The sequence below is a fragment of the Uloborus diversus genome, chromosome 1 (genome assembly GCF_026930045.1).
Source record: "Uloborus diversus isolate 005 chromosome 1, Udiv.v.3.1, whole genome shotgun sequence".
In the NCBI taxonomy this organism is placed as follows: Eukaryota; Metazoa; Arthropoda; class Arachnida; order Araneae; family Uloboridae; genus Uloborus; species Uloborus diversus.
The window spans coordinates 255125216-255150453 of record NC_072731.1 but is presented as its reverse complement, the minus strand read 5'-3'; the positions used below and the strand labels follow the sequence as shown (position 1 = coordinate 255150453).

Below are 25238 nucleotides of genomic sequence, written 5' to 3'. Positions count from 1 at the left end.
ATAATACCATTAGAGTTTTTTTTTAAAGGGTGATATCGTCGAACCCCGCTATAGTGAACTCGGGATATAACGATCCCGCGGTCGTAGAGATCATTTGATTCAGTTGGTACCAACTGATGACTTATATTTTTATTGTATTTTCAGACGCTTGTAACGAACCCTAAGCGCTGTAGAATCGGCTATACCGATCCAAAAATTTCTAACATTTTCAGCTTTTCATGGCATTTGCCCCAGTTACGTCCTTTACCGATTTTTCCATAGGAAAACACCATCTCCTGCCCTAGTTACACCCTTTTCACCAGATTACTCCGATCCAAAACACACTCCTCACCAATTATTCCACTGATAAAAGTGTAGTATGAACTTCACACTGACATTAGCTAAATTGGACAAGCGAAAATAAAATTTTATAGGGGATTAAGTTTAATTTATTCTGAAATTGGAAAGCAGCGAAAGTCTATTCTCAATTTGCAAGGAATTTTTCCTTTCTAAATTTACTGTAGTCATTGTCTGGTAGAATTATTATTCTAAGGCAGCTCTCAGTGTTTTTTTTATTATTATTTAATTTTACAAATGTATCCATCTTTATTCTATTCTTGGAATAATTCATGCAAAAAATTAGTGTTCTTTCCTAAGCACTGCCTCCGTTACTATCTATTACCATCTAACTAAATTATTTTTCTAATATATCCACCAATCCTTAATGGGTTACAAAAAAGCCTCACGTTGAAAAACTCTCATATTACTTGTAACTGACAATATGATGCAAAAAAAAAAAAAAAAAAATGCTTCACACTCTTTTTTGGATGAAAGAACTAGCATTATCTCCTCAAAGCTGCAACAAAATAAAAGCAGTGGAACATTACATTAATTCAGCAGAGAAGGCATAATAACTATCTTTGTCCGTGTAATGTTGTTCTCATTGATTTTGCGTTAAGAATGCTGTTTTTGCCGTTAACGCAGAATAATCATTTATCTATGTAGTATATGTGTTTCTTTTCCGAACAATCAAATTCTTCGCTGTTTGCATTCGTTTTTCGTGGGTTTGTTTTACTCGTTTTCTTGCAAAGCTAATCCCCCAATATAAGGTAATATGGGGGCGAACTGAGCTCGCTAGGATTGCGAAGAGTAACTGGATACCAAGTAATCTTACAAGAGTGAAACAAACATCATAACGAAATAGTACATAAAAACTTATGTTTTCATGAATTAACTCCCTCTCCCCTCTCCCCCACTGCACCGGGGCAAAAGAAAAAAAAATCGAATGTAAAAAAAGGAAAGGAAAAAGTTGTCGCGCAGAAATAAATGTGGGCAACTGCCGTTATCCGAGACACTGCTTGGCAAGATCTAATTCAAAATGAGTACATTGTTCTTACTTTTAATCATTGCCAAGCACAAAATGAAAAAAAAAAAAAAAAAAAAAAAACATTTTAAACATCATTATGTAAATGAATATTGTATATATATTAATGATCATTTATAACAAATCAAAAAACGTTTGCAGTTTTCTTTCCCTACGAATTCTCTCCACTTTCATTCAAATAATCACAATCAGTAACTTTCGCCAATGTTAAATCTACAAGAAACTATACAAAAAGATGTGAGCTTATGGATACAAAGAAAGAAGACAAAAGTTCAAAACTTTAATTTTTAGCTCAAAGATTTTTATGAAATTGTTATGTTTTAAACGATTCAGCCGTTTTTGCCAGATTGCGCGTGCGCAACGCAAAGGTGGGTAATGTGATTATATGTATGTATATAGAGTCTATGTATGTATGTATGTTAATTCCTATGTGGCATTGTAGAGACTAAAAGCCTTAGCCAATTTTGATGATTTTTACGTCAATCGATTTGTCTAACGCATGAAAGTAATCAAAATTCACCATATGAATAACCAGTTGTCATATTGTCAGTTTGGGGTGGTGTCGCACGCTACCTGCATGCAACACAGCGTGAGACAAATGCAATTTCTCTGCCTAGATGTTTTTGTTTACTAAGTCTACTAATCCGATTTTCATCTTTAACATGCTGCATTTGTTTTTGTCGTGATTCAGGGGACTGAGTTTCGCGACGTGTACTTTCTTGTCGGGTTTTTTTAGTTTTGCCAGAAAGATTTGACTGACGACGTTTCCGAGCTCGCATCATCATGAGTTATACAGGCTGTTTATATAGCTGTGACTGATTTAAGTTCGCGTAGTTTTGCTAAAGGTCAAGCATATGTAGCTTTAAGCCGGGTTAGCAGTAGTTCAGTCCACCGCAAGTTACTTAATAATCCTTACGTTATAAACTCTCTGAATGAAGTGACAAGATTGCGAAATTTACCGTCTTATAATCAAAACTAAGTCAATAAAAATTAACTAAAAAGTGTAAAATAAAAAATGATTATTAAATAAAAACAAAAAACCCGAATACGTAAAAAACAAAAAAACTAAAAAGAAAAAAATGTTTGCCCAGTTGTTTAGAATGTTATTAAGTACTTCTGAATAACTACACCATTGAAATAGTTTTATAATCGATACACACCGTAAGACAAATCATAAATTCAAAAGCAAAATAAAAGGATCATCAGTTGGGGCCCATTCATATTTCACTAGTCAAAAAGGAATGGACCCCGACTGTTGATCCTTCTATTTTGCTTTTGAATTTATGATTTGTCTTATTTGTATATCGATTATAATACTACTTCAATGGTGTAGTTATTCAGTGGTACTTAATAACATTCTAAACTACTGGGCTTATGTTTTTTTATTTTTAGTTCTTTTGGTTTTTACGCAATCGGAATTTTTTGGTTATATTTAATAATTTTTTTTTTATTCTTTACTTTATGGTCTTTGATCAAAATTAAGTCACTTACAGAACAAGTTAATATAAAAAAAGTCAATTCCTACTTTAAATTATCCTTAATTTAGATTTGATTTTCTACTTTAATTCATTCCTACATTAATTAATTAATTTTATTTAATGAAGTAAAATTTGAAGAAAAAAAACTGTATGAACATCATGTGTAATCCAGTACAAGTTTTAAAAAATGTATGTTATTTAAACTTCAGCGGATGAATGAGAAGTATTTTATTAGCGATTGAAAATTTGAACAAGACATTTATCTATAGAAAGAGTGTGAACTAACAGTAGGAAATGAAAAATGGAGATGATCAGAAGTTCTTTCGGAAATAATCGAGCCTAGTCTTTATAATTTAAATCGATTTTGTAATAGTAGTAGTTGTCACAACTTTTTTGACTCCACGATTTTATGAATATTTCTTTTAATCCCCCTCAAAATAATCCAAAACGATTCACAGCTTTTCATTACAAAAAGAGAAAACAATTAGTTAATATGTTACAATGCTTCTCAATTTTCCCCCTGAATTTGTTAGGTGTCATATTTCTAAACTCCTCACTACTCATTTTTTAAAGAAGAAATTCAATAGTCGAGCTATATTTTTTCACATGTGAGACGGAAGAAAGATAATGATTCCATTTATTATCATTGTAATCTGCAACGAGTTTCTTAAATTTATTATTGAATTTATTTCAAGTGGCTTTATAAGGAGGAAAAAGTGCCGAGTTCCGAAGAGAATGATGGTATCTCTTAAGCTTAATAATTTGAATAATATAATCAGGAAGCATTCTAGGGAATTCTTGTGAATATTCTTTGCTTTTGAATAGGTTTAGTAAAGGTTGCTTTATCCCTAGTCTCTTTCGTTTTATCATTGGTAAAGGCATTGATAATGTCCTGAGCATTTCTAATATGAGGAGGGTTAAGGAGGAGTTCTTCCAAGGTAACTTTAAACGTGGTTCAATTAATAGACTTAACAACTTTTGGTTGATTAGTAAGATTGTGTTGGATATGGAATTCGAGCATGACTGGGTTGTGATCAGATCTCAGCTCAGCACAAAGTTCCAATCAATCCCCGTAACCATTCCAAAATCAATGGTAGAACAAGTTCTGTTGGCATGAAATTTAGTGTCTCAATCTGAACATAACGGGTGTAATTGTAGTTTGGATCAATACGTTTTCTAATTTCAATACTAGATGTGTGGTTTGACCAGCGCTCTCGGTTCTATGTCTGGAGTTGTAATCTCCAGGAAGTATTGTATTCGCGAAAAAAATTTCACTCAAAAAACGACCTTAATTTCCCTTTTGCTCACCCCCGAATGAATGTTGAGTTTTTTTTTTTTTCGACTCGACCACCCGTGGATAAGTGCCTAAGAACGTATGGACACGCGAAATATCCATTTTGACGTTTCCCGAGTTAGTTACAACGAGTTTTCTCGTGACGTCTGTATGTACGTATGTGCGTATGTATGTCGCATAACTCAACAACAGTATGTGCTAGAAAGTTGAAATTTGGTACGTAGACTCCTAGTGGGGTCTCATTGTGCACCTCCAATTTTGTTTGCATTCGAGCAATTTTAATGTGATTCAATAGTTTACTCTCTAAATATCACCAATAGTGGCCAAATTGAAACAGATTTTTAAAAAAATCGCCAAATTTGTCGCCAGGTTGGTGACCAAAAGACTGGCTATATATCGCCAAGTGCCCGCCGAATAATAACACCACTTGAGTGTACATCGAAATTTACAATGATTTCCCCCCCGAAAAGGTGCAAAAGACCCCTTTAGAAACACCCGAATGCAACCAAAAAGTTAAGTGCACAACTAGACCCCACTAAGAGTCTACGTACCAAATATCAACTTTCTAGGACTTACCGTTCTTGAGTTATGCGACATACATACGCACATACATACGTACATACAGACGTCACGAGAAAATTCGTTGTAATTAACTCGGGAATCGTCATTATCGAAATTTTGCGTGGGCACTTATCCACGTGTGGTGGAGTCGAAAAAAAAACTCAATATTCATTCGGGGGTGAGTAAAATGGAAATTAAGGTCGATTTTTGAGTGAAAATTTTTTTGCGAATATACAATACTTCCTTTTTTGTAAAAGGAAGTAAAAAAATAGAAATTTTTCATTAATAAATTAGCACATTTTTATGATAACAACAATTCGTCGTTGATAAATTTCTTCCTATTTCCATATTTTCTCATGCTATCTAGAAAAATCTAAATATATTTACATTTTATATATTTTTTAAATCTGATTTCAGAGAGTCCTTTTTATATGAATTATATTTTTATATTCATGTGTCCCCCGTTCGAAAAAAGGTTGGACATCACTTTAATGCAGTATATAATGTTTCTTCCTTTGCATTTCTAAGGAATAGCGTACTTTCAAAACAGTTACCAGCATTTTTTACACCCGGTTTGTTTGTTGTTCTTTCACAAATTGCTTGTCAAATGTTGTTTTCGTTTTATCCACCGTGAAACTTTCGTCAAACTACGACTTAATCCATGCTCATTAAGTCGTCTTTGACAAGTGTCAGTTTTCAAGAATGCATGAAAGAACAAGTTTCGTTTGTGTAACAGCTGTTGCCCCAACAGCAGTCTAATGTTACTTTATTTTTCATATCGTCACTAACCATAGGAATGCGTTTCAATCCTTACGATAAAAACTGATATTAATTTGAAAGTAAATTCAGATTTTGAATTATCTTGGGGATATTTTAGCGACTCTGTGGAAATGATTGTTTAAATAAATACATTTTCATAAATATATTTCCATAACGATGTTTTCAGTGCTGTAATTTCAGTTGTTAAATTTACATAGTATGCCTACACTTTTATTTACTTTTGTATATTTACATTAAATGTTTTTAAAGATTTTAAAAATCTAAAAATGCAAAATAATGAAGTTGTCGTTTACAAGGACAGTCTTGAAAATCAAATACGTTATATATATATATATATATATATATATATATATATATATATATATATATATATATATATATATATATATATATATATATATATATATATATATATTTATTTATATATATATATATATATATATATATATATATATATATATATATATATATATATATATATATATATATATATATATATTTATATATATATATATATTTATATATATATATATATATATATTTATTTATATATATATATATATTTATATATATATATATATTTATATATATATATATTTATATTTATTTATATATATATTTATATATATATATATATATATATATATATATATATATATATATAATATTTTGCGAGTGACATGAAAAACTTAACAAAGATATTTATTTTAAGGTTTGACTTTAAAAAATTAAATTAAAGTATGAAAATCGGATTTTATTACTTAAAAAATGTAAGAGCATCATTTTCTGTAGTTTAACTTCTTTCTCTGCGATATTTTCTCTTTTCTTTTTCACAAAAAGATTATTTCTGGCGCCACATCCTAGTCCTGGTGCACGGAACTTGTTATTACAAGCTTTGAAATGTTTTTACTGTTAGTTCAACTTGGTGTGTGCAATTCTTCCATGTTTCTTCAATTTAGAAACGCTTCATGATATTACTGTGCACTTGTTTTTTGAAGGGCTAATGAAAAGGAAAACATTCCATTTTGGAAGATATGTACACCCATGTTCATATATAAAAAAGAGCTGATGTGTGCATCACATGACTTCCTTTTGCTCCAATTTAATGTCATTCCCCCATTACTGGCAATTTTAATGTGATTCAATAGTTTACTCTCTAAATATCACCAACACTGGCCAAATGGAAATCAGATTTAAAAAAAAAAACGCCAACTTTGTCACCAAGTTGACGACAAAACTTGGCGAAAAAAACACTGGCGATATATCGCCAAGTGTCTGCCAAATTATAACACCATTCGAGTTTAGATCGAAATTAACAATGATTTCCCCCCAAAAAGGGGCAAAAGACCCCTTTAGAAACATCCGAATGTAACCAAAAGAGAAGGTGCACAACTAGACCTCACTAGGAGACTACGTAGCAAATTTCAACTTTCTAGGACATACCGTTCTTGAGTTATGCGAGATACATACATACGCACATACGCACATACATACGTACATACCGACGTCACGAGAAAACTCGTTGTAATTAACTCGGGAATCGTCAAAATGGATATTTCGCGTATCTACACTTTCTTAGGCATATATCCACGTGTGGTCGGGTCGAAAAATACTCAACATTCATTTGGGGGTGAGTAAAATCGAAATTAAGGTCGATTTTTGAGTGAAATTGTTAATGTGCTTAAGTTACAGAAGAGAAAAATACGCACTATTACGTAAGCACAAAATAGACACAACAAAAAATGAATCTAAGATTTAAAAATGTGATTTAGGCTATCTTTTGTCAAGTTGAGGAGAAGTCAAGTCCTTTATGATCCATTGCACCCACGCTTAAAAAAATAAAATTAGTACACGGATGAAATTAGTTTTGATAGAATAAGTTTCTCATTTGCGATATCATGAAATTAAAAAATATAAACATATATGCGTGTATACCTTTAAATTTGTGAAGTACATCAAAATTAGGTTTCAGAAACCACAGGACTCTTGTTAAAAGTTGTCAATTAATTATTGCTTTAGAAAAAATCATTTTTAAACCACACAGTGCATTACGGTTATTAAAATATTTACATTCACTAATACTGCTATTTTTTTACCAAGTGAATCATTTTAACTGTTTAAAGCTTTATATGCTCCCGTTTTCAGAGTATACTGGTAAATTTAATACTTGTAATAATGACCTTCTAAGAAGCCCCTTTTGCTAGATCGCAACTTGGGCTCTTTAAATTTTTGTCAGTGGGTATAAAAAATAAATTTTAATCACTTATTTTCTTTTCATCTTGGGCCCCTTTTCAGAATGGGTTTTTTGCTGTGGTATCCTCTTGAACCTCCCTCCCCCCCCCCCTTGTGGGTGCCATGTCTTTTCAAAGTTATAACTTAGTTTGTCAATTTCAAACACAATATTTAAATACCATGAGATATGGTTGATACATTCTAGAAATAAATAATTTTTTTAAGTACTTTTAAAACTCTTTTTTTTAATTCAAAACCTTATTTTTTCCCAATATTTGTTATTCTATCAATCTGCCAGATAAGTTTACTAAGACACACGAAATTTGATCATAATTGACACGAAAATTATATATTCCTGTTTCAAAAGCAAGTAATTTATGTTTGAAGAAACGTAACTTTGAAATAGCAATGTGTAAAACAATTACTTATGAGTTCTTTTTCTTAACGTGGAAAAAAAAATCTTCAAAAAACAAGCAATAAAATTTAAAACATTCCACATGACACTGCTTTCTAAAGTTTTGGATCCAATTTAAGGAGGAAGCAAGCAAAGTTAAATAAAATCTAGAGAAATTTACAAAGATTGAAGTTACAAAATATGCACCCATGATTTCTTACATGTATCTGACAAGATTATAACCACTTATATTTTGTGATGAAAGAATATGCAAAGTAACAACTTACTGCATGCCAAAAACCTAGATCATCTGCCGGCTTCTTCGCAACAAGTAGTGTCGGCCATGTTGTTTTTGCCTTGCGAGAAATTACTGGCTCTACGTCGGTCGCTGAGCCCGTTTTTGAAGCAATTTCGACGGCAGGTGGAACTTCCTACAAACCATCGGGAGTTCCTTCACCAATTTTAGTTTTTCAAAAAATAATATGACTTTCTCCAGAATTTGTGTAATGTTACACCAATTAACCACAGGGCCAGATTACCGCACAGGCCTACTAGGCCTGGGCCTGGGGCCCCCTCTTTCTAAGAGGCCCCGAATTACTTAAAGAATTACAGCTATAAAGCATTACAACTATACAAAAAATGCACACATTTTTAAAATAATAGCCTTCAGGGGGCCTCCAAATTATTGTGGGCCTTGGGCCTCACTTTTAGTTAGTCGGGCCCTGATTAACCATGGTAACCTTACACAATTTTTCAGTGCTGGCCAATCAGTTTCTGTTCTCGGAACCAATCAAACAGCCAGCATAGTGACATGCATACAGCTAGATTTATTCGTTATTGTTCTTTGTTCTATCGAAAGAGGACTGTTTCTTACGTGTTCGAATTACAATTATTTTTATTTACAACTATTGGTTGTAACTGTTTTTGTTTTTCAAATATTTGATTTTTGTTTTGCTTACTGAATTCCGTATATTAAATTATCATTAAAATTTAGCAATAAGTTACCAACCCTAAGACAGGGCTAAGGCAGAACTACATGCAATATACCAGACAGCCCCCGGTTATCACATCCAGAGACTGCAGTTTCAATCTTATTAGAACTCATCGGTCTGGATTAGTGTATAACCGCGCTGGAGGCAGATGTCATCTCATTGCTGCTAAGCGTGACAACAAACTGGTAGATAAAGTTGATTTATCTCACCAGCGAGTGTCCGCAGCATGGTGTGGTTCAACTCGTGAATTGAAGGCAAAACTTAGTATTTACTTATATTAATTATATTTTAATTATACTAATTTTATTGATACGGGTATTTAATTATACTGGTACTAAATACAACTCTCAACTTCAATGAGATGACATCTGCCTGCATCTAGGTTGTTCATTAATCCAAACTGATGAGTTCTAATAAGATTGAAACTGCAGTCTTTGGATATAACATAAAGCTGTTTGATATATTGCATAAACCTTTAAAATGTTAGCATTTCGTGAAGCATAATATTTTCCTCAAGCGTATAAAGTTAAAAACTTTCCAAAAGTGTCTATACTTTTGGCCACCACTGTATGTACTACTGTAAAAGCACTTATTTTCGTGAGCTGTAAAAAATGAATAGATCGTTGATTTTACAAGCTGGAAATTTCATGAATTTCAATAAACAGAACCGAAAGTTGATTATCTATAACGAATTTTAAATGATTCTCGGACCTAAATTTTCCCAAATACTACAGACTCGCGAATATTAGAGCTTAGCGAAAATGAGTGTTTTAGCACTATACTAATTTCGCTGAATTCTGAAATTCATCGCTACTACGCACTACGCAACTCCCTTAAAAATGACAATGGGTCGTTTCCAAAATTTTAAAAGTATTTTTTTTTTAAAGAGCATGCTTAAAAACATACGGATATGATCTTTTTTTTTTTTTTTTTTTGGATAGTTTATTTAAGTTTAATATTTTTAAAAATTACTTTAATCGGTGCGCTTTCATTGTTTACAAATCTTGCCAATGACATCACAAATGATGAAATGCTATTCAGTGTTGCCATTCACATAGCAAAATATTTAATTCGCATCATTACTCACGTGTATTGGCAACGATATGGTTGATAGCAAACGTAGAGCGCAATATTTGATTCGCTTGTTAATTATCATAACGTGGATCGTGGTAGATGCGCCAAAATACATAATTTGTGACGTCATCAAGACCATGAATTGTTTGAAAAATCGGACATTTAAAAAAAATAATAAAAAAAATAACTCTTGGAAAAAAAAAATATTTTCTAGTTTTTTTTTTTTTTTTGCTCATACTATCAATTTCAGTGACTAAAAGTAGTACTTTTGACTGAAGGAAAAAACCCCATTCTCAGTGACTTTTTTTTCTTTCCTTTCTTCCAGTCATTGTCATACTTGGGGGTGACAAAGACGTCCGCGAAATGATGTTGGTCGCTAAACGCCTTGACATGACAGCTTCTGGAGAGTTTGCGTTTTTCTACACCGAGTTGATACAAGACGAAGCGAAAGGAAATCAATCCTGGCACCGAGGAATTGGTAAGACCTGACACTTTCTTTCCTAGTTGGTGATACAGTTTAGAAATTGTTTCAAGGGAAAAAAAATACAAATCCTTAAAAGTAGTGCAGCATCACTGACTACTGGCTATAAATATTACAAGTTTGAAAATTAATCCCCCCCCCTCCCCAATCACCCTCAAAAATGGCATTTTTTTCAATTTCTTTGATTTTTTTTTAACCCTTAAATGAATGATTTTTTTTTTAATCCTTTAAAATATGTTCTTTGGCTTAAAACTTGTTCAGATCATGAGAAAAATGCTTTTTAAAAACAGCAGTTCAATTTAGGTAGGGTTTATGGTTGAACAGCCACTTAGCAACATCGGGTTCTAACTGCAAAAACAACAAATAATTAACCATTAAATGTCTCAAATATGGAAAAATTTGCAAAAGTGCTATTAAGCAATAGTAAACGTAGTTCCTAGTAGCTAGTAAAAGTTCATAGAATTAAAAGAAGTATGCATTTTCAAGCTTCCTGAACTACAAAAAAAAAAAAATGTCCTACATTAGCGAATACCGTTAAAAGAGATATGTTCTTGTTTTCCACCAGATTAGTGCATTTACAAGGTTAAAATTGATTTAATAGCATTTTCAGGGGGCATTTGTTTTTGACTTTTGGCAACTACAGAGTTTCAATTCGTTCTTACAGCGTTTTGAAAGACTAAATTGAGCATATATTGCCAAATGGCAACACTATGCTTTTTAGGGTTAAATTGCACAAAGTGAAAAAAAAAATCGAACTGTTTGAAATTGATAGAAAATCCACATACGCCTCTCTCGGTGTTAAAAGTTCTTCAGGGTAAGAAATGAAGCTGTGAAGTGTTATATTTTTTGAGGCTAACTATTGTGAAGCTCTGAGAAATTGAGCTCCGACTCTGACAATGTTTACCTCTGTTTCGGTAAAAAGGGAGGGGGGTAATTGGCGTTAAGTTAAGTTGAGAAACTTTCTTAGTATTTTTTCAAAAATATTCCAACTAAAATCCGAGCAATAGCACGTCTATTTTTCACTAAATTCCCCTAAAACAGGTAAACATTGTCAAGGTCACAGCTCAACTAAGCAGAGCTGCACTATACCTTTCCTTGCTTGGAAGAGATTGTCCCTCGTAACCTTGAAACGCGTGCTCGTAAGGTTGATTGAAATTTGCATCTTACTACATCGAAAATCTTTATTTCTGCAGGATTATTAATGAAATCATTTAATTCATACGGGCTAGAATAACTCCAAACTATCTTTTGTTTTTGACATAAACTTTTGACAATTTTATGATGATAAATTACTGCTTAGGGGCCATTTTACGGTTTTTTGTTCAAATGTATGATGTCCACAATATGACACTTTTTTTTTGCCATTACTCTTTAATTTGCTCTTAAATTACCACAAAATTGTATTCTGATTTAATCCTACCAACATTTAAACTCAAAATAAAACAATGTGCTAATCAAACAGTAAATTAAATAATTATGGCAAAAACATGTCATGTTCAGAAGTCTACATTTGGACAAAACACTGTAAAATGACCTGTAGGTTGGGTAATGGGTCAAAACTTCACGGCCGAAACTTCGCCGGACAATACTTCGCGGCCAAAACTACGCTTGGACAAAACTTCGCGCCGTCAAAACTTCGCGCCATCAAAACTTTGCATTGACAAAACTTCGCGTGGACAATACTTCGCGCGGTCAAAACTTCGCATGGCCAAAACTTCGCGTTTTCAGAACTTCGTTTGGACAAAACTTCGCGCTGTCAAAACTTCGCCTGGACAAAACTTCGCGCAGTCAAAATTTCATGCTTTCAAAACTTTGCATTTGCATAAACAAAACTTCATGCGTGTATTACGTTTCGCATCTAAAATAAACTTTCTTAAGATTAAATTATTTTAGTTTCAATGTGAAAAAAATCCTTAAATTATATAGATTTTTTAATGTATCTAAAGTCTGAAGTTCTTACCTTTCACAATACAACGGAGGGAAAAAACTGAATTCAAGACTCGTGGCCACTAACGTCACTCAAACGAACCAGAGGAATATTTATTTCATTCGCCAAGTTGTAAACGACAGTTAGAAAATTTATGTCTATTTTTTCACTTTCTATTTTCTTTCAAAAGTCGAGTTCTAGCTGTTGAGTATGTGAAAATTCTATAAATAGACTGTTTCCCTTTTTGCATCATTAGGAAGTATAGAGTAAGATTGTGTGGTTGCAGAAGCTAAAAATAATAACAGTTACCTTTCTCAAGAAAAACAAGCATTCTTTGTTTTATGAGTTTTTTAAAGTAACAGTGGTGATAAAGGGAAACGAATTACATTCTATTTAAAACATAAATCCATGTTTCTCATCACTGGAAAGAAATTGTTGATAGCGAAAGTAAACATTTTTTTTTTTTTTTTGAGTTCAAAACCAGAACTGTATTTTGAGTCTTGGAATGCTTTGGAGTCATGGAAATCTGTTTGTGTTTGAGAATCGATATATTCTTAATTGATGAAAATAGTTGCTGTCTCTTCAAAACAAGATCGTACAATAAGAACTTACTACAAAGATCGTGTTTTGTTAGACGAGTTTATTTTATTTCTACATTTCAATTGTTATTGGATTGTATAAAATGAGCGTTTATAGGCCCTTTTTTGACCCGCGGACTGGTAAAGTTTGTAAAAAAATTTCGCCCGTAGTTTTTTTTTTTTTTTTCCTTCTTTTTACTTTTTTTTACAAAAAAGGAAGTATTGTTTTCGTGAAAAAAATTTCACTCAAAAATCGGCCTTAATTTCCATTTTTCTCATCCCCGTATGAATGTTGAGTTTTTTTTTTCGACTTGACCACACGTGGATATACGCCTACGAACGTACAGACACCCGAAACATCAATTTTGACGACCCCCAAGTTAATTACAGCGAATTTTCTCGTGACGTCCATATGTACGTATGTATGTGCGCATGTGTGTATGTATCTCGCATAACTCAAAAACGGTATATCCTAGAAAGTTGAAATTTGGTACGTTGACTCCTAGTGGGATCTAGTTGTGCACCTTTCCTTTTGGTTACATTCAGATGTTCTTAAAGGGGTCTTTTGCCCCTTTTGGGGGGGGGGGGAATCATTGATAATTTCGATGTAAACTCAAGTGGTGGATTTTTCAATCGATCAATTTGTCGGACACTTGGCGATATATCGTCTATCTTTTGGTCGCCACGTTTTGTCGCCAACTTGGGGACAATTTTTTTTTTAATCTGGTTTCAATTTGGCCACTGTTGGTGATATTTAGAGTGTTAACTATTGAACCACATTAAAATTGCCAGTAATGGGGAAATGACATTAAATTGGAGTAAAAGGAAGTCATGTGATGCACACATCAGCTCGTTTTGAGAAACTTTGTTAGGTATTAAAAGAACTTGTATAAGTTAATAGTAAAATTGTAATAAAAGTTTTATATTAATACAAAGAGAAGTAATTACTGTAATTATGTATTATATAAACGTGAACAAACCTTAGAGAAAAACCACAGAAAGTGATGAAAAGTGATCATAAAACTAACGTAAAAAAGATCGTATGAATTTTTTATTTCTGTTTTTTATTCCAATTTTTTTATTTCATTATTGTTAGCATTCTTGTAAATGTTTTCGGATGAGATTAAATCTTTTTAACGCAGAATTTATGAGGACTGGCCAATCTTTTCGCGGACTAATGGTTGAGAATCGTTGTCTCTAGGTCCATGTTTTGATTCTTTAAATAATTTTCGTAAAAACGTCCTCAAAGAATAATTTCGATATCGATGTTTTCTTAATTCCTTTTACAAAAAAGGAACTATTGTATTCGCGAAAAAAAATTTCACTCAAAAATCGCCTTGATTTTCATTTTGTTCACCCAAAAATGAATGTTGAGGTTTTTTTGCGACCCGACCACACGTACATACATATGTACCTAAGAACGTATAGACGCCCGAAATATCCATTTTGACGTTTCCCGAATTAATTACAACGAATTTTCTCATGACGTCTGTATGTACGTATGTATGTGCGTATGTGTGCGTGTGTGTGTATGTATGTCGCATAACTCAAGAACGGTATGTCCTAGAAAGTTGAAATTTGGTACGTAGACTCCTAGTAGGATCTAGTTGTTCACCTCCTCTTTTGGTTGAATTCGAGTGTTTCTAAAGGGGACTTTTGCCCCTTTTTTTTGGGGTGGAAATCATTGTTAATTTCGATGCAAACTCAAGTGGTGTTATAATTTGGCGGACACTTGGCGATATATTTGGCGATATGTCTATTGATCGCCGTTTTATCACCAACTTGGCAACAAATTTGGCGATTTTTTTTCATTTAATCTGGTTTCAATGTAGCCATTGTTGGTGATATTTAGAGAGTTAACTCTTGAATCACATTAAAATTGCAATAATGGAGAAATAACATTAAATTGGTGTAAAAGGAAGTCATGTGATGCACACATCAGCTCGTTCAGATATAGTATTTGCCAATTCTTTGCATTCCACTTCTGTACAAAACTCAGGCGCGGATCTTGACAATAATATTTATGTTGGAGCATTTAATGCTCAATCAGAGACGAAAGAAGTATCTTTCTGGCTTACTGCGACAGATTTTATAGCTCTGATCATGAAATTATACAGCTCTCAGCAATGAAATATCAAGGATGAGTCATATCATAAAGTTGATCATTATTGCTCAGATAATTAGATGCCTAAAACGCAATGATTCAGACATTCAGATAGAAAAAAATATTATTCCAAAGGGGGAAAAAACTGTTTTTGCGATGAAATACTTCAGCAGGTTTTCGATTCACTTTGAGGTTATTGAAAACGGTGAACATGACATTATTTATCTGTATTTATTTATTTATTTCGGAAACTTGGAATTTGAGATTATCTTGTTCAGAGTAGAGACATTCGAAGTAGAGTTAATGTAAAACCACTTTCCCTTATGCTTACTCATTGCAAAATGCATTTGGGTCGTCAACTTTGAATCTTATTTAACTCTTATGGAACTGTAGTCTGCTTTACGATTGTTGACACTTGGGGAAACTACAGAAATCAATTGTTTTACATCCACATTGCTTGAAAAATTGTAAACAAACAACGATGAGTTACCGCCCTAAGCCAGGACTAAGGCAAAAATACTTAAAATACACCACCAGTTCAGTTATTCCATCCGAGGACTGCAGTTTCGTGCTTTTTAGCACTCATCAGCCTGGAATAGGAATCACATGAGCTGGAGGCGAAAAATCTCTTAAGGGAGCCAAGAGAGCCAAACAAACTGGTAGCTAATGTAGAATTAGCACACCAGATGAGTGACCGGTGCGGTTCAACTCAAAGATTGATGGCCAGGATTAAAGGGTTAAGCACGAAGTTAAAAAGCACGAAACTGCAGTCCTCGGATGGAATAACTGAGCTGGTGGTGTATTTTTAAGTATTCTCTGCCTTAGCCCTGGCTTAGGGTGCTAACTTACTACAAAATACCATGCCTTGCCATCAATCTTTGAGTTGAACAGCACCATTGCTGCGGTCACTCATCTGGTGTGCTAATTCTACATTAGCTACCAGTTTGTTTGACTCTCTTGGCTCCCTTAAGAGATTTTTCGCCTCCAGCTCATGTGATTCCTATTCCGGGCTGATGAGTGCTAAAAAGCGCGAAACTGCAGTCCTCGGATGGAATAACTGAACTGGTGGTTTATTTTAAGTATAAACAACGATGATTCACGGAAGAACCTTTTTCTGACCTTTTTCTGTTTGATTTCATCAATCCTGATGTTTCTTGCTTTCAATCGGTTTTCATGTAGATTCGTCCGCAGACGTGAAAAGCAGAGCTGTACATTTCCTCAACCGAGGTCTTTAATTTAGAATTGCTGCGTGGTAAAAAAATATGCCTTAAAAATGTCACAGCTGTTCAGTCATTCCACGGGAAATGGTAATGTTGTCCCGCACGTGGCAACTCATACATTTCATTAAAAATGATAATTTTAAGGGCAAAAATATTTGTTGCTTAAAAAACCATAAACGTGTGATTTCTTAAGCAAAAAGTTTGTTCATTACCTTTTAAATTACAGTTTTTTAATGAAATATCCGAGCCGTCACGTACGGGGCGAAAATAACTATTTTCCGTGGAATGGCCCTATACATAATTTTTTTTTTCAATGATTTAAATTATTATTTCAGAGTAAATGAGATAGGTTTCCTTTACGTTGGAACTTCAGCTTTCTAAACCTACTACTTGCTTCGTCATTGATATATTAATAGAGTAAAAATGTTAACAAATTCATTCAGCAAATTTCAAGATGTGGACTTTGGAGGTCCCGCACGTGACACGTGCAACTAAATGAAATTTTAAATAACAAAATTATTTAAATTAAGCTATAATTGTTCATGAATGTCTCTGTATCAAATTAAAAATGAATTGAAAAATGTGCTTACTCCTGTTTAATCAAAATGCTAAGATCTGTAGCAAAATGTTGGGGAAATTATAGTCTTATTGTTCCGCACGTGACAGTAAATTGGCTTCTAAATTGTAACTTCAAGGTTTTAGGGTAGGCTTTAGCACATAATAATTATGAATTTAAATTTTATATTAAAAACATTGTACTTATAATATCAGTAATAAGTAATTTGAGTCGCTTTTCTTACCAATTTTTAATTTCTAGCTGCATCTAACTAAATTTAAGTGTTATATTTTAACTTCGTGTTGAAATATATTTTCATAATGGTGAAACTTTTTTTCTTGAATTTTTAGAAGAAGATGCAATCAGAAAAGAAATAAAAGAAGCTTATCAGTCATTGATGATTGTCAGTTTGAATCAGCCTTACTCGGAGGAATATATTGAGTTTTCTCAGAATGTAAAAAGAATTGCATTGAAAAACTACAACTTCAACTACACAGAAGATGTGGTAAGAAATTTACCTACTTCTTATAATTTATTATAGTAAATTTAAATGTATACTATTATTAATATATAAAAAATATAAACTATGTATATTTTAAATGTTTAACTAATAAATTTGTTACTTTTTTTTCTACCAAATACGTTTTAAACTGTATGATTAAAGTTATCTGATATTTTCCTTATTCTAATAGATTGTAAAAATGCATTTCTGTGTCGAAATAAAGTAAAAAAATCTTGATCATTAATGTATTTAACTTTCTTAGTTAGCATTTCTTTTATTAATACTTCTACATACGCAAGGATTACTTGATTTTAAAGAGTATTTTACCTCCCAGGGTATGGAATGTCAATTCCTCGGACAGCAGTTAAAACCCCTTCAGACCTGGTGTCCGGTATACCGGACATGAGCTTTAAGAGCTGCTAATCATTTAATAATTGATTCAATCACTTTTTTTTTTTTTTTTTTTTGTAGTTGATTCTTTACATTATACTTATTATTATCTAGTGTAAGGATTTTTCATTTTGGGATTGACAAACAAATAGGGGCTGGGAGATTGAGAGTGGCTCATTTCTCCAACCATGGATTCTCGTCGCAAAGGCGAGGTATTTTGTCTGATTTTTTTAAAAGTATATAATCTTTTTATGATCACTTTAAATGCTTATATTATGTTTTAATATTGTTTGAAGAACATTCTGCAATGAGGTTTGTTTGATATTTCACCGTTTTTTTTAATCTGAAATGTGTATTTCAAAAATATATGACCGGAATATTGGACATATCATAACTTTTAAAAAATTTCATCTACCAACTTGAAATTTTGTCTGTAAGATACTCTTTACCATAGTAAACTGTCTACCAAATAAAAAAAAATGGTTAAGTGTTTCATAATTCCGATTCAAGGGGTTAATAAGTTTTTTAAAAAAATGTTCAAAAACTTATACGAGGGACGTTTTTAAAGTAAGGTCCGTTTTGAAATAAAAAAAAGAACGAGAACAGATAAAGCAAAGACATATATTGCAAAAAAATCTACCACCCTTACGCTACATTTCGACACTGCTCCCGTAATTTTCCAAGCATTTGTCATAGCGTGGTACAGGTTTTTGTATACCTAGTCGTAGAAAATTGCCGCCTGTGTAATCAACCATGGGGTAACATGTTCTCTGAGCTCATTATTGCTGTCGTGCCACAGACCACATAGGAAAGACTTTAGATGCCGAAACAAACGAAAGTTGCTGCGAGCGAGGTGGGGGTAGACCCAGAGGATGTTCAAAAACGTCCCAGTCAAAGCCCTGTAAGAGTTCTCATAGTCGTCTAGACAGGCGGCAAATTTGTACGAATAGGTATACAAAAACCTGTACCACGCTATGACAAATGCTTGGAAAATCACTGGAGCAATGTCAAAACATAGCGTAAGGGTGGTACGGAACAGGGAACCCCGCTCTGCTATGCCATCTGGGGCTTCCAGAGAACGGACCTTTCGGCCGGGGCCCCCCTACCCATAAGGGAACGAGATCTAAACCACTTACGACTCTAGACACCGTGGACCCAGGTACGGACCTGACTCCGGTGGTGCCCATTGCCTACTCACTGTTCCACTCGATAGCCATTGGGCAGATACAAATCTGCTCACACGCAAGTAAAGAGTGGTCGTTTTACATACGTGGATGCTACACCATCGTAAAACCCTCCCCATTTACCCGGGCTTGGGACCGGCATAGGGACGGGCCCGGTCCCCCAAAGACCAGACCCCACCTACGGCGGGTTAGCGTAAGGGTGGTAGATTTTTGTGCAATAAATGTCTTTGCTCTATCTATACTTGTTCTTTTTTTATTTCATCTTACTTTAAAAACAAGCCTCGTATAACCTATTAATTTTACTGTAGGTAAATTACTTTGCTGCCAGTTTTCATGATGCTGTCCTGATGCTGTGCAATGCCATCCGTGAAGCAGTTTATGTGCAAGAAAATCCACTTGATGGAAGCGTCATTATATCACGACTTAAAAATAAAACGTTTAACGGTAGGTTGATTTGTATTTGGATTTTATGTCTTTAAATGTGAAATGCAAACTGATTTCTGAACACATAAGTATAGGGAGTGTATACATAAATAAACAAAACAAGTATACAACAATTTCGAGTTCAGAAATGCATCCTCAAAACTCATGGAATTTTTGACACATTTGAAGAAATGGCTTCGTGAAAACTTCTAACTTTTCGTCGCATTGACGAAAATTTCGTGAGATTTGAACACGAGTTTTCTGACCCAGCAAGGAACGAAAAGACGTAAATGACGAATTTTGTTCAACAATGGGGTTGTTTACAATTTTTCAAGAATATTTTTTTCTGAAAGAGCATGGTCAAAAACATGGGTAAGTTACTTTTTTTCTTAATTTTGACTTATTTGTTTTCTTAAACGAAATTCAGGCGTTGTTTTCATTTTCGCTGCTGACGTCGCAAGGGAGCAAATTGCTAGGGTTACCAGAATAAAGTTTTAGGACACAGCCAAACTTCGCTAAATTAATATTTTATTTAACTAACCATTCTCGTTCATTTAATTGCTCGCACAGAAAAATCATTAAAAAGCGATAGCTCACCAGAAAAGACAACCACACGCTTCGATTCAAGATGGCTTTCATCACTTGTGACGTCACACGATGAAACATTTTAATTTAAAAATCAAACATTTTGAAAAATTAACTAAAAATTAAATTTATTATCTGGATCCGTGCTTTTTCTTTTTGTACCAAATTCAGCGACTAAAAAATGTACTTTTGACTGAAGGAAACATCCCCATTAAAGAATCTTCGAAAATTAGTGGTGCGTTTCTGTGAGTGTTGTTATAAAAAGTTAAGAATAAGTAACAAATTTTTTTTATGTAGCTGTCATCACTTTTTTTGTTTCCGAAACGTCGTTTTTGTAACGTAAAATGTTTTGGGTGCACACTTGTACGTGAGTATTATTAGTTACATGGTCTTTTAGTTTCGTGGATATTAGTTACATGGACAGGATATTAGTTACAATATCCTGTCTTCTGATGTCCTCCATGCAATGGCAAGCATTTGCAGAGTTACAGCTGCTGTTTCTGCAATGATTCGATTTCTTATTTTTAAGAAGCTCGTAACATCCATAGCATAAATTACGATCTCAAACCGTTCCTGAAATACTTACTATCACTGTTGTAAATGCCATCGTCTTTTCTCCCAGAAACTAACGGATTTCACGCTGAATGGGGTGGTTTCCTTCAGTCAAAAGTACTACTTTTAGTCATTGAAATGGATAGAATGAGCAAAAAAAAAAAAAAAACATGGACCCAGAAAATACTTTCATTTTCCCAACAGTTTTTTTTTTAGTTAATTTTTTTTAAATGTCCGATTTCGAAAAAAAAGCCGTGGTCTAGTGACGTCACAAATGATGCAATTTGGCGCATCTTTCTACCACGGTTCCACGTTCTGATAATTAGGCAGCGAATTAAAATTGCGCTCTACGCTTGCTATAAATCTTATCGTTGCCAATACACGTGAGTAAAGATGCGAATTAAATATTTTGTTCTGTGAATGGCAACATTGAATGGCATTTCCTCATTTGTGATGTCACACAACAGAAGTGTAAACAATGAAAGCTCATCGATTTAAGTAATTTTTTAAAAATATTAAACTCAAATAAATTATTTTAAAAATGGTCAGATCCTATGTTTTTAAGCATGCTCTTTCAGAAAAAAATACTTTTAAAATTTTGGAAACGACCCCATTGCATTCAAGATCAGGGTTGGCAAAAACCCGGGTTTTTTTAAAAAAGCCCATGGATCCAGGGTTTTTTGGGTTTTTTTAAATAAAACCCAAAAAACCCAACTAAAGTTGGGTTTTTTTTTTAAAGAAATGTGGGTTTTTTTGTCTTTTTTTAGGGAAAATGTGGGGGTACTTGTAGCATATTGTAGCATAAGTATATGGACAAAGTGTAAAAATTATCTTCGGGTAAAAAGCTGGAAAACTAGTTAAAATTTAGAGTTTTCTGAAGAAAAGTATAAAAAACGAAAAAACCCAAGAATGTAAAGTTTCAGATTTTTTTAATTTTCATTATTACCAACAGTTAAGGCAAAGTTACTTCTCGAGTGATAAAATCTATTGTTCGTTTTTAATTACTACATTTTTTTTTTTTTTTTTTTTTTTTTTTTTTTTTTTTGCATTTTACTTCATAGTATTTCATTTTGTTATGCAAAACTACTGTAGAACCTCAAGTCGTTTAAATCCCTTTTTACTGAATTCCAGCTTAATCAAGACATTTCTTTGAATTTTATGTTGCCTGTTTTTCTATTTCTGTGTACAGGGTAAGAAATATTAAACTTTTTTGTAAAATAATGAAAATACTGTACCTGTTCTGTTTTCTGTAGACCGTTTGAAAAATCTGTTTATTTCTAAAAAAAATTACCTTGTGTTTATTCGAGATTTGTGACGTGTTGGTTAGCAGAAAATAATTTACATGAAAGCCTTTTAACTATATTAGTTTCCTCTATACAATCTACAAATATTGAGAAAATCAGACGTGACAGGACTTGATCAAGATAAGTTGAGTTATTTATTGACCAGTTAAAGAAAAAAGTTAAATACATTTATTTAAAATCTTTGAAGTATATTTTTAATGCCGTTAAGAGTTAAGAAATACTATTAAAGCTCAAAATTCATTTTTTGTGTTCATTGTCTGTGGTGAAGAACAAATGAAAAAGAAGTTTAAATTGTAAAAGTATTTAAATTAATTAATTTTTTTTAAATCTTCTCACAAAATTTTAAAAAACCCAAAAGTGGGCTAAATAATGGGTTTTTTTAAATGGGTTTTTTCAAAAAAACCCATTGGGTCCAACCCAATTGGGTCCGATTCGGCCAACCCTGTTCAAGATGTTTCAGGTTGCGAACAATGTTGCGGAAAAATATCTGAAAATGACTAAATACATACAATGAAAAAGAATTTCGTCCCGATCACTTATTTACCAAATTAATTCTTTGTAACCTTTCAGTTTCCTTTAAGTTTTTATGTTTTACTAGTGGTACCCGCACGGCTTTGCCCGTCGTTGAAAATTAAAAGGTCATTCGGTTCGCTTGTATATTTACAAATAGCGGATGACAAATTTGATTTCTTTTTATTTTGTTTATACTTTATTTCATTTACTTAGTTTGTGCATGTATGTGTATGTATGTCATTAAAGGTCAGAACGTTTCTAATAAAATAATAATAATTAAAAATAAATAAATAACTGAATAAATAAAAAATATTTTTAAAAAATAAATAAAATTAAAAAAAGAGAGTCAAAAAATAAAAAAGGAAAAGTGGGTTGAGATTTTTTTGCGGGGGGGGGGGGGGGGCAAACCAGAAAATATTACACAACAAAATGTTTAATTTCCGAAAGATATTTCAAGTAAAAATACTCATGTGTACCAAAAAAAAAAAAAATGCAGGCGCAAAACTTCCAAATCTGAAAAATATATTCATTGATTTGTTTTATTTTAACCTAGAACGACGTTTCAATATCGTATGAAACACCAGCACCCTGAACGTTCTTTTACACGTAAAAAATGTGTAATGATTCACACGGTATCTTTTCACAACTAATATGTGAAAATATTCAATTCAATAAAGTATGTTTATTTTGTAGTAAGTTACCGCCCTAAGCCAGGGCTGAGGGCAGAAATACTTAAAATATACCACCAGCTCAGTTATTCCATCCGAGGACAGCAGTTTCGTGCTTTTTAGCGCTCATCAGCCCGGAATAGGAATCACATGAGCTGGAGACGAAAAACCTCTTAAGGGAGCCAAGAGAGTCAAACAAACTGGTAGCTAATGTAGAATTAGCCCACAGATGAGTGACCGCAGCCCAGCTCATGTGATTCCTATTCCAAGCTGATGAGTGCTAAAAAGCACGAGACTCCAGTCCTCGGATGGAATGACTGAGCTGGTGGTATATTTAAATTTAAAGTATGTTTACACTAAACAATACCCTCTCCTCTAAATAACTAATTTACTGTCTTATCATAAATCATCAATAATTCGATTTAATTTATTTATCAAAAAAAAAAAAAAAAAACTTTTTCTAAATCGTTTTACCATTAATCTCTCACGTGCTGCAGTTATTTAATCTCTTTTTCTAATACAATCATCAATGCGAAAGTAGAAATTAAACATTTTGTCGGAGCTTTGCTATATTTTGGTATCCTGCGTTTTTAAAAGTATTGTTCTGAAACTAATTTTCAAATTGTAATGTTTTTTCTTCCAAGTCTAGGTATTTCAGGACTTGTTACTATTAACCAGAAAGGAGATCGTGTAGCAGATTATGCTCTTTTGGACCAAGTTGATCCGGAAAATGGAACTTTCGAAGTATGAATCTTAGAATATAACAGCATGTGACCGCAATAATGCTAATTGAAAATCAACTGTTGTAAAATTTGTGAAAATGTGAAAAGGGATCTCTTAATATTTTGCAATACATTTTCAAGTTAAAAGCTGTTCAGATTAAATTCCGCTAGTATTTTCATGAAAATTATAAACACATACTAAATACTAGAAGAAAATAAACAATATATAAAATACACAAATTTACTTTTTTTTTTTTTTTTTTTTTTTGGCAAATTTGTACTTTTTGTACGTTGTTCATTTATTTTACATATTTCAGCATTTTATTCTTCATACACTGATAATATTTTCTTGCAAATAGAAACTATCATTACTTTGTTGCTATATAACTGCAAATAGAAATAAGGAATGAATGCTACACAGAACAACAAATTTTTACTTCCTTTTACTTTACTCACCCCCGAATGAATATTGAGGTTTTTTTGTTTTGTTTTTTCGACTCGACGACCAGACGTGGATAAGTGCCTAAGAACCTATAGACACGCGAAATATCCGTAATGACGATTCCCGAGTTAATTACAACGAATTTTCTCGTGATGTCTGTATGTACGTATGTATGCGCGGGTGCGCGTATGTGCGTATGTATGTCGCATAAATCAAGAACGGTAAGTCCTAGAAAGTTGAAATTTGGTACGTAGACTCCTAGTGGGGTCTAGTTGGGCACCTACCCTTTTGGTTGCATTCGGGTGTTTCTAAAAGGGTCTTTTGCCCCTTTTTGAAGGGAAATCATTGTTAATTTCGGTGTAAACCCAAGTGGAGTTATAATTTGGCGAACACTTGGTGGATTTTTTTTTTTTTTTTTAAGACATAAAATGCACTAACTAAAACCTTATCTGTAAAGAAGAATCAGAAAAATAATACTCTTAATGCACTAAGATCGGTATAAAATTTATGTACATGAAGTGAAATTGAAATTAACTTCATGTAAATAACTTTTACCCTGTTTTTTACGATGAAATTAAGGTGTGTTATACACGACTTTGTCAACCTACGTGCCAGTTATGTCTTCGTTTCAATTGACACCAACTCCATACATCTTCTCCACCTGACATAAAACGCTCAAACTGAAACCTCATCCATAAAAATAGTATATCAGAAAAACCAGGAGAATCAATATTTTTTGAGATTAAGGGCAATTTTTCTTCTCATTTTTTTCATCGTTTCTTTCTCGTTTCGAGAGCAACACACTCTATTTTCATCTTTTTGGCAGATACGTGGTGCCGATAGCTTTCAATGGTGCACTTAGCAAAGCAAACTTCATCGTTTTTCGAACAGAGCTTATCAGTGGGGTTGTAAATATCAG

At 33.0% G+C, this 25238-nt stretch overlaps 1 protein-coding gene across 1 annotated transcript in view; it reads left to right on the top strand.

The window, feature by feature from the left end:
- Nucleotides 1–25238, top strand: part of LOC129220183 (atrial natriuretic peptide receptor 2-like) — an 89062-nt gene that overhangs the window by 20850 nt on the left and 42974 nt on the right. Inside the window, exons 3-6 of the mRNA XM_054854547.1 lie at nucleotides 10494–10646; nucleotides 17385–17539; nucleotides 19419–19554; nucleotides 23805–23899. Coding sequence (XP_054710522.1) covers nucleotides 10494–10646; nucleotides 17385–17539; nucleotides 19419–19554; nucleotides 23805–23899 — 539 coding nt within the window. The remainder of the gene's footprint in view (nucleotides 1–10493; nucleotides 10647–17384; nucleotides 17540–19418; nucleotides 19555–23804; nucleotides 23900–25238) is intronic.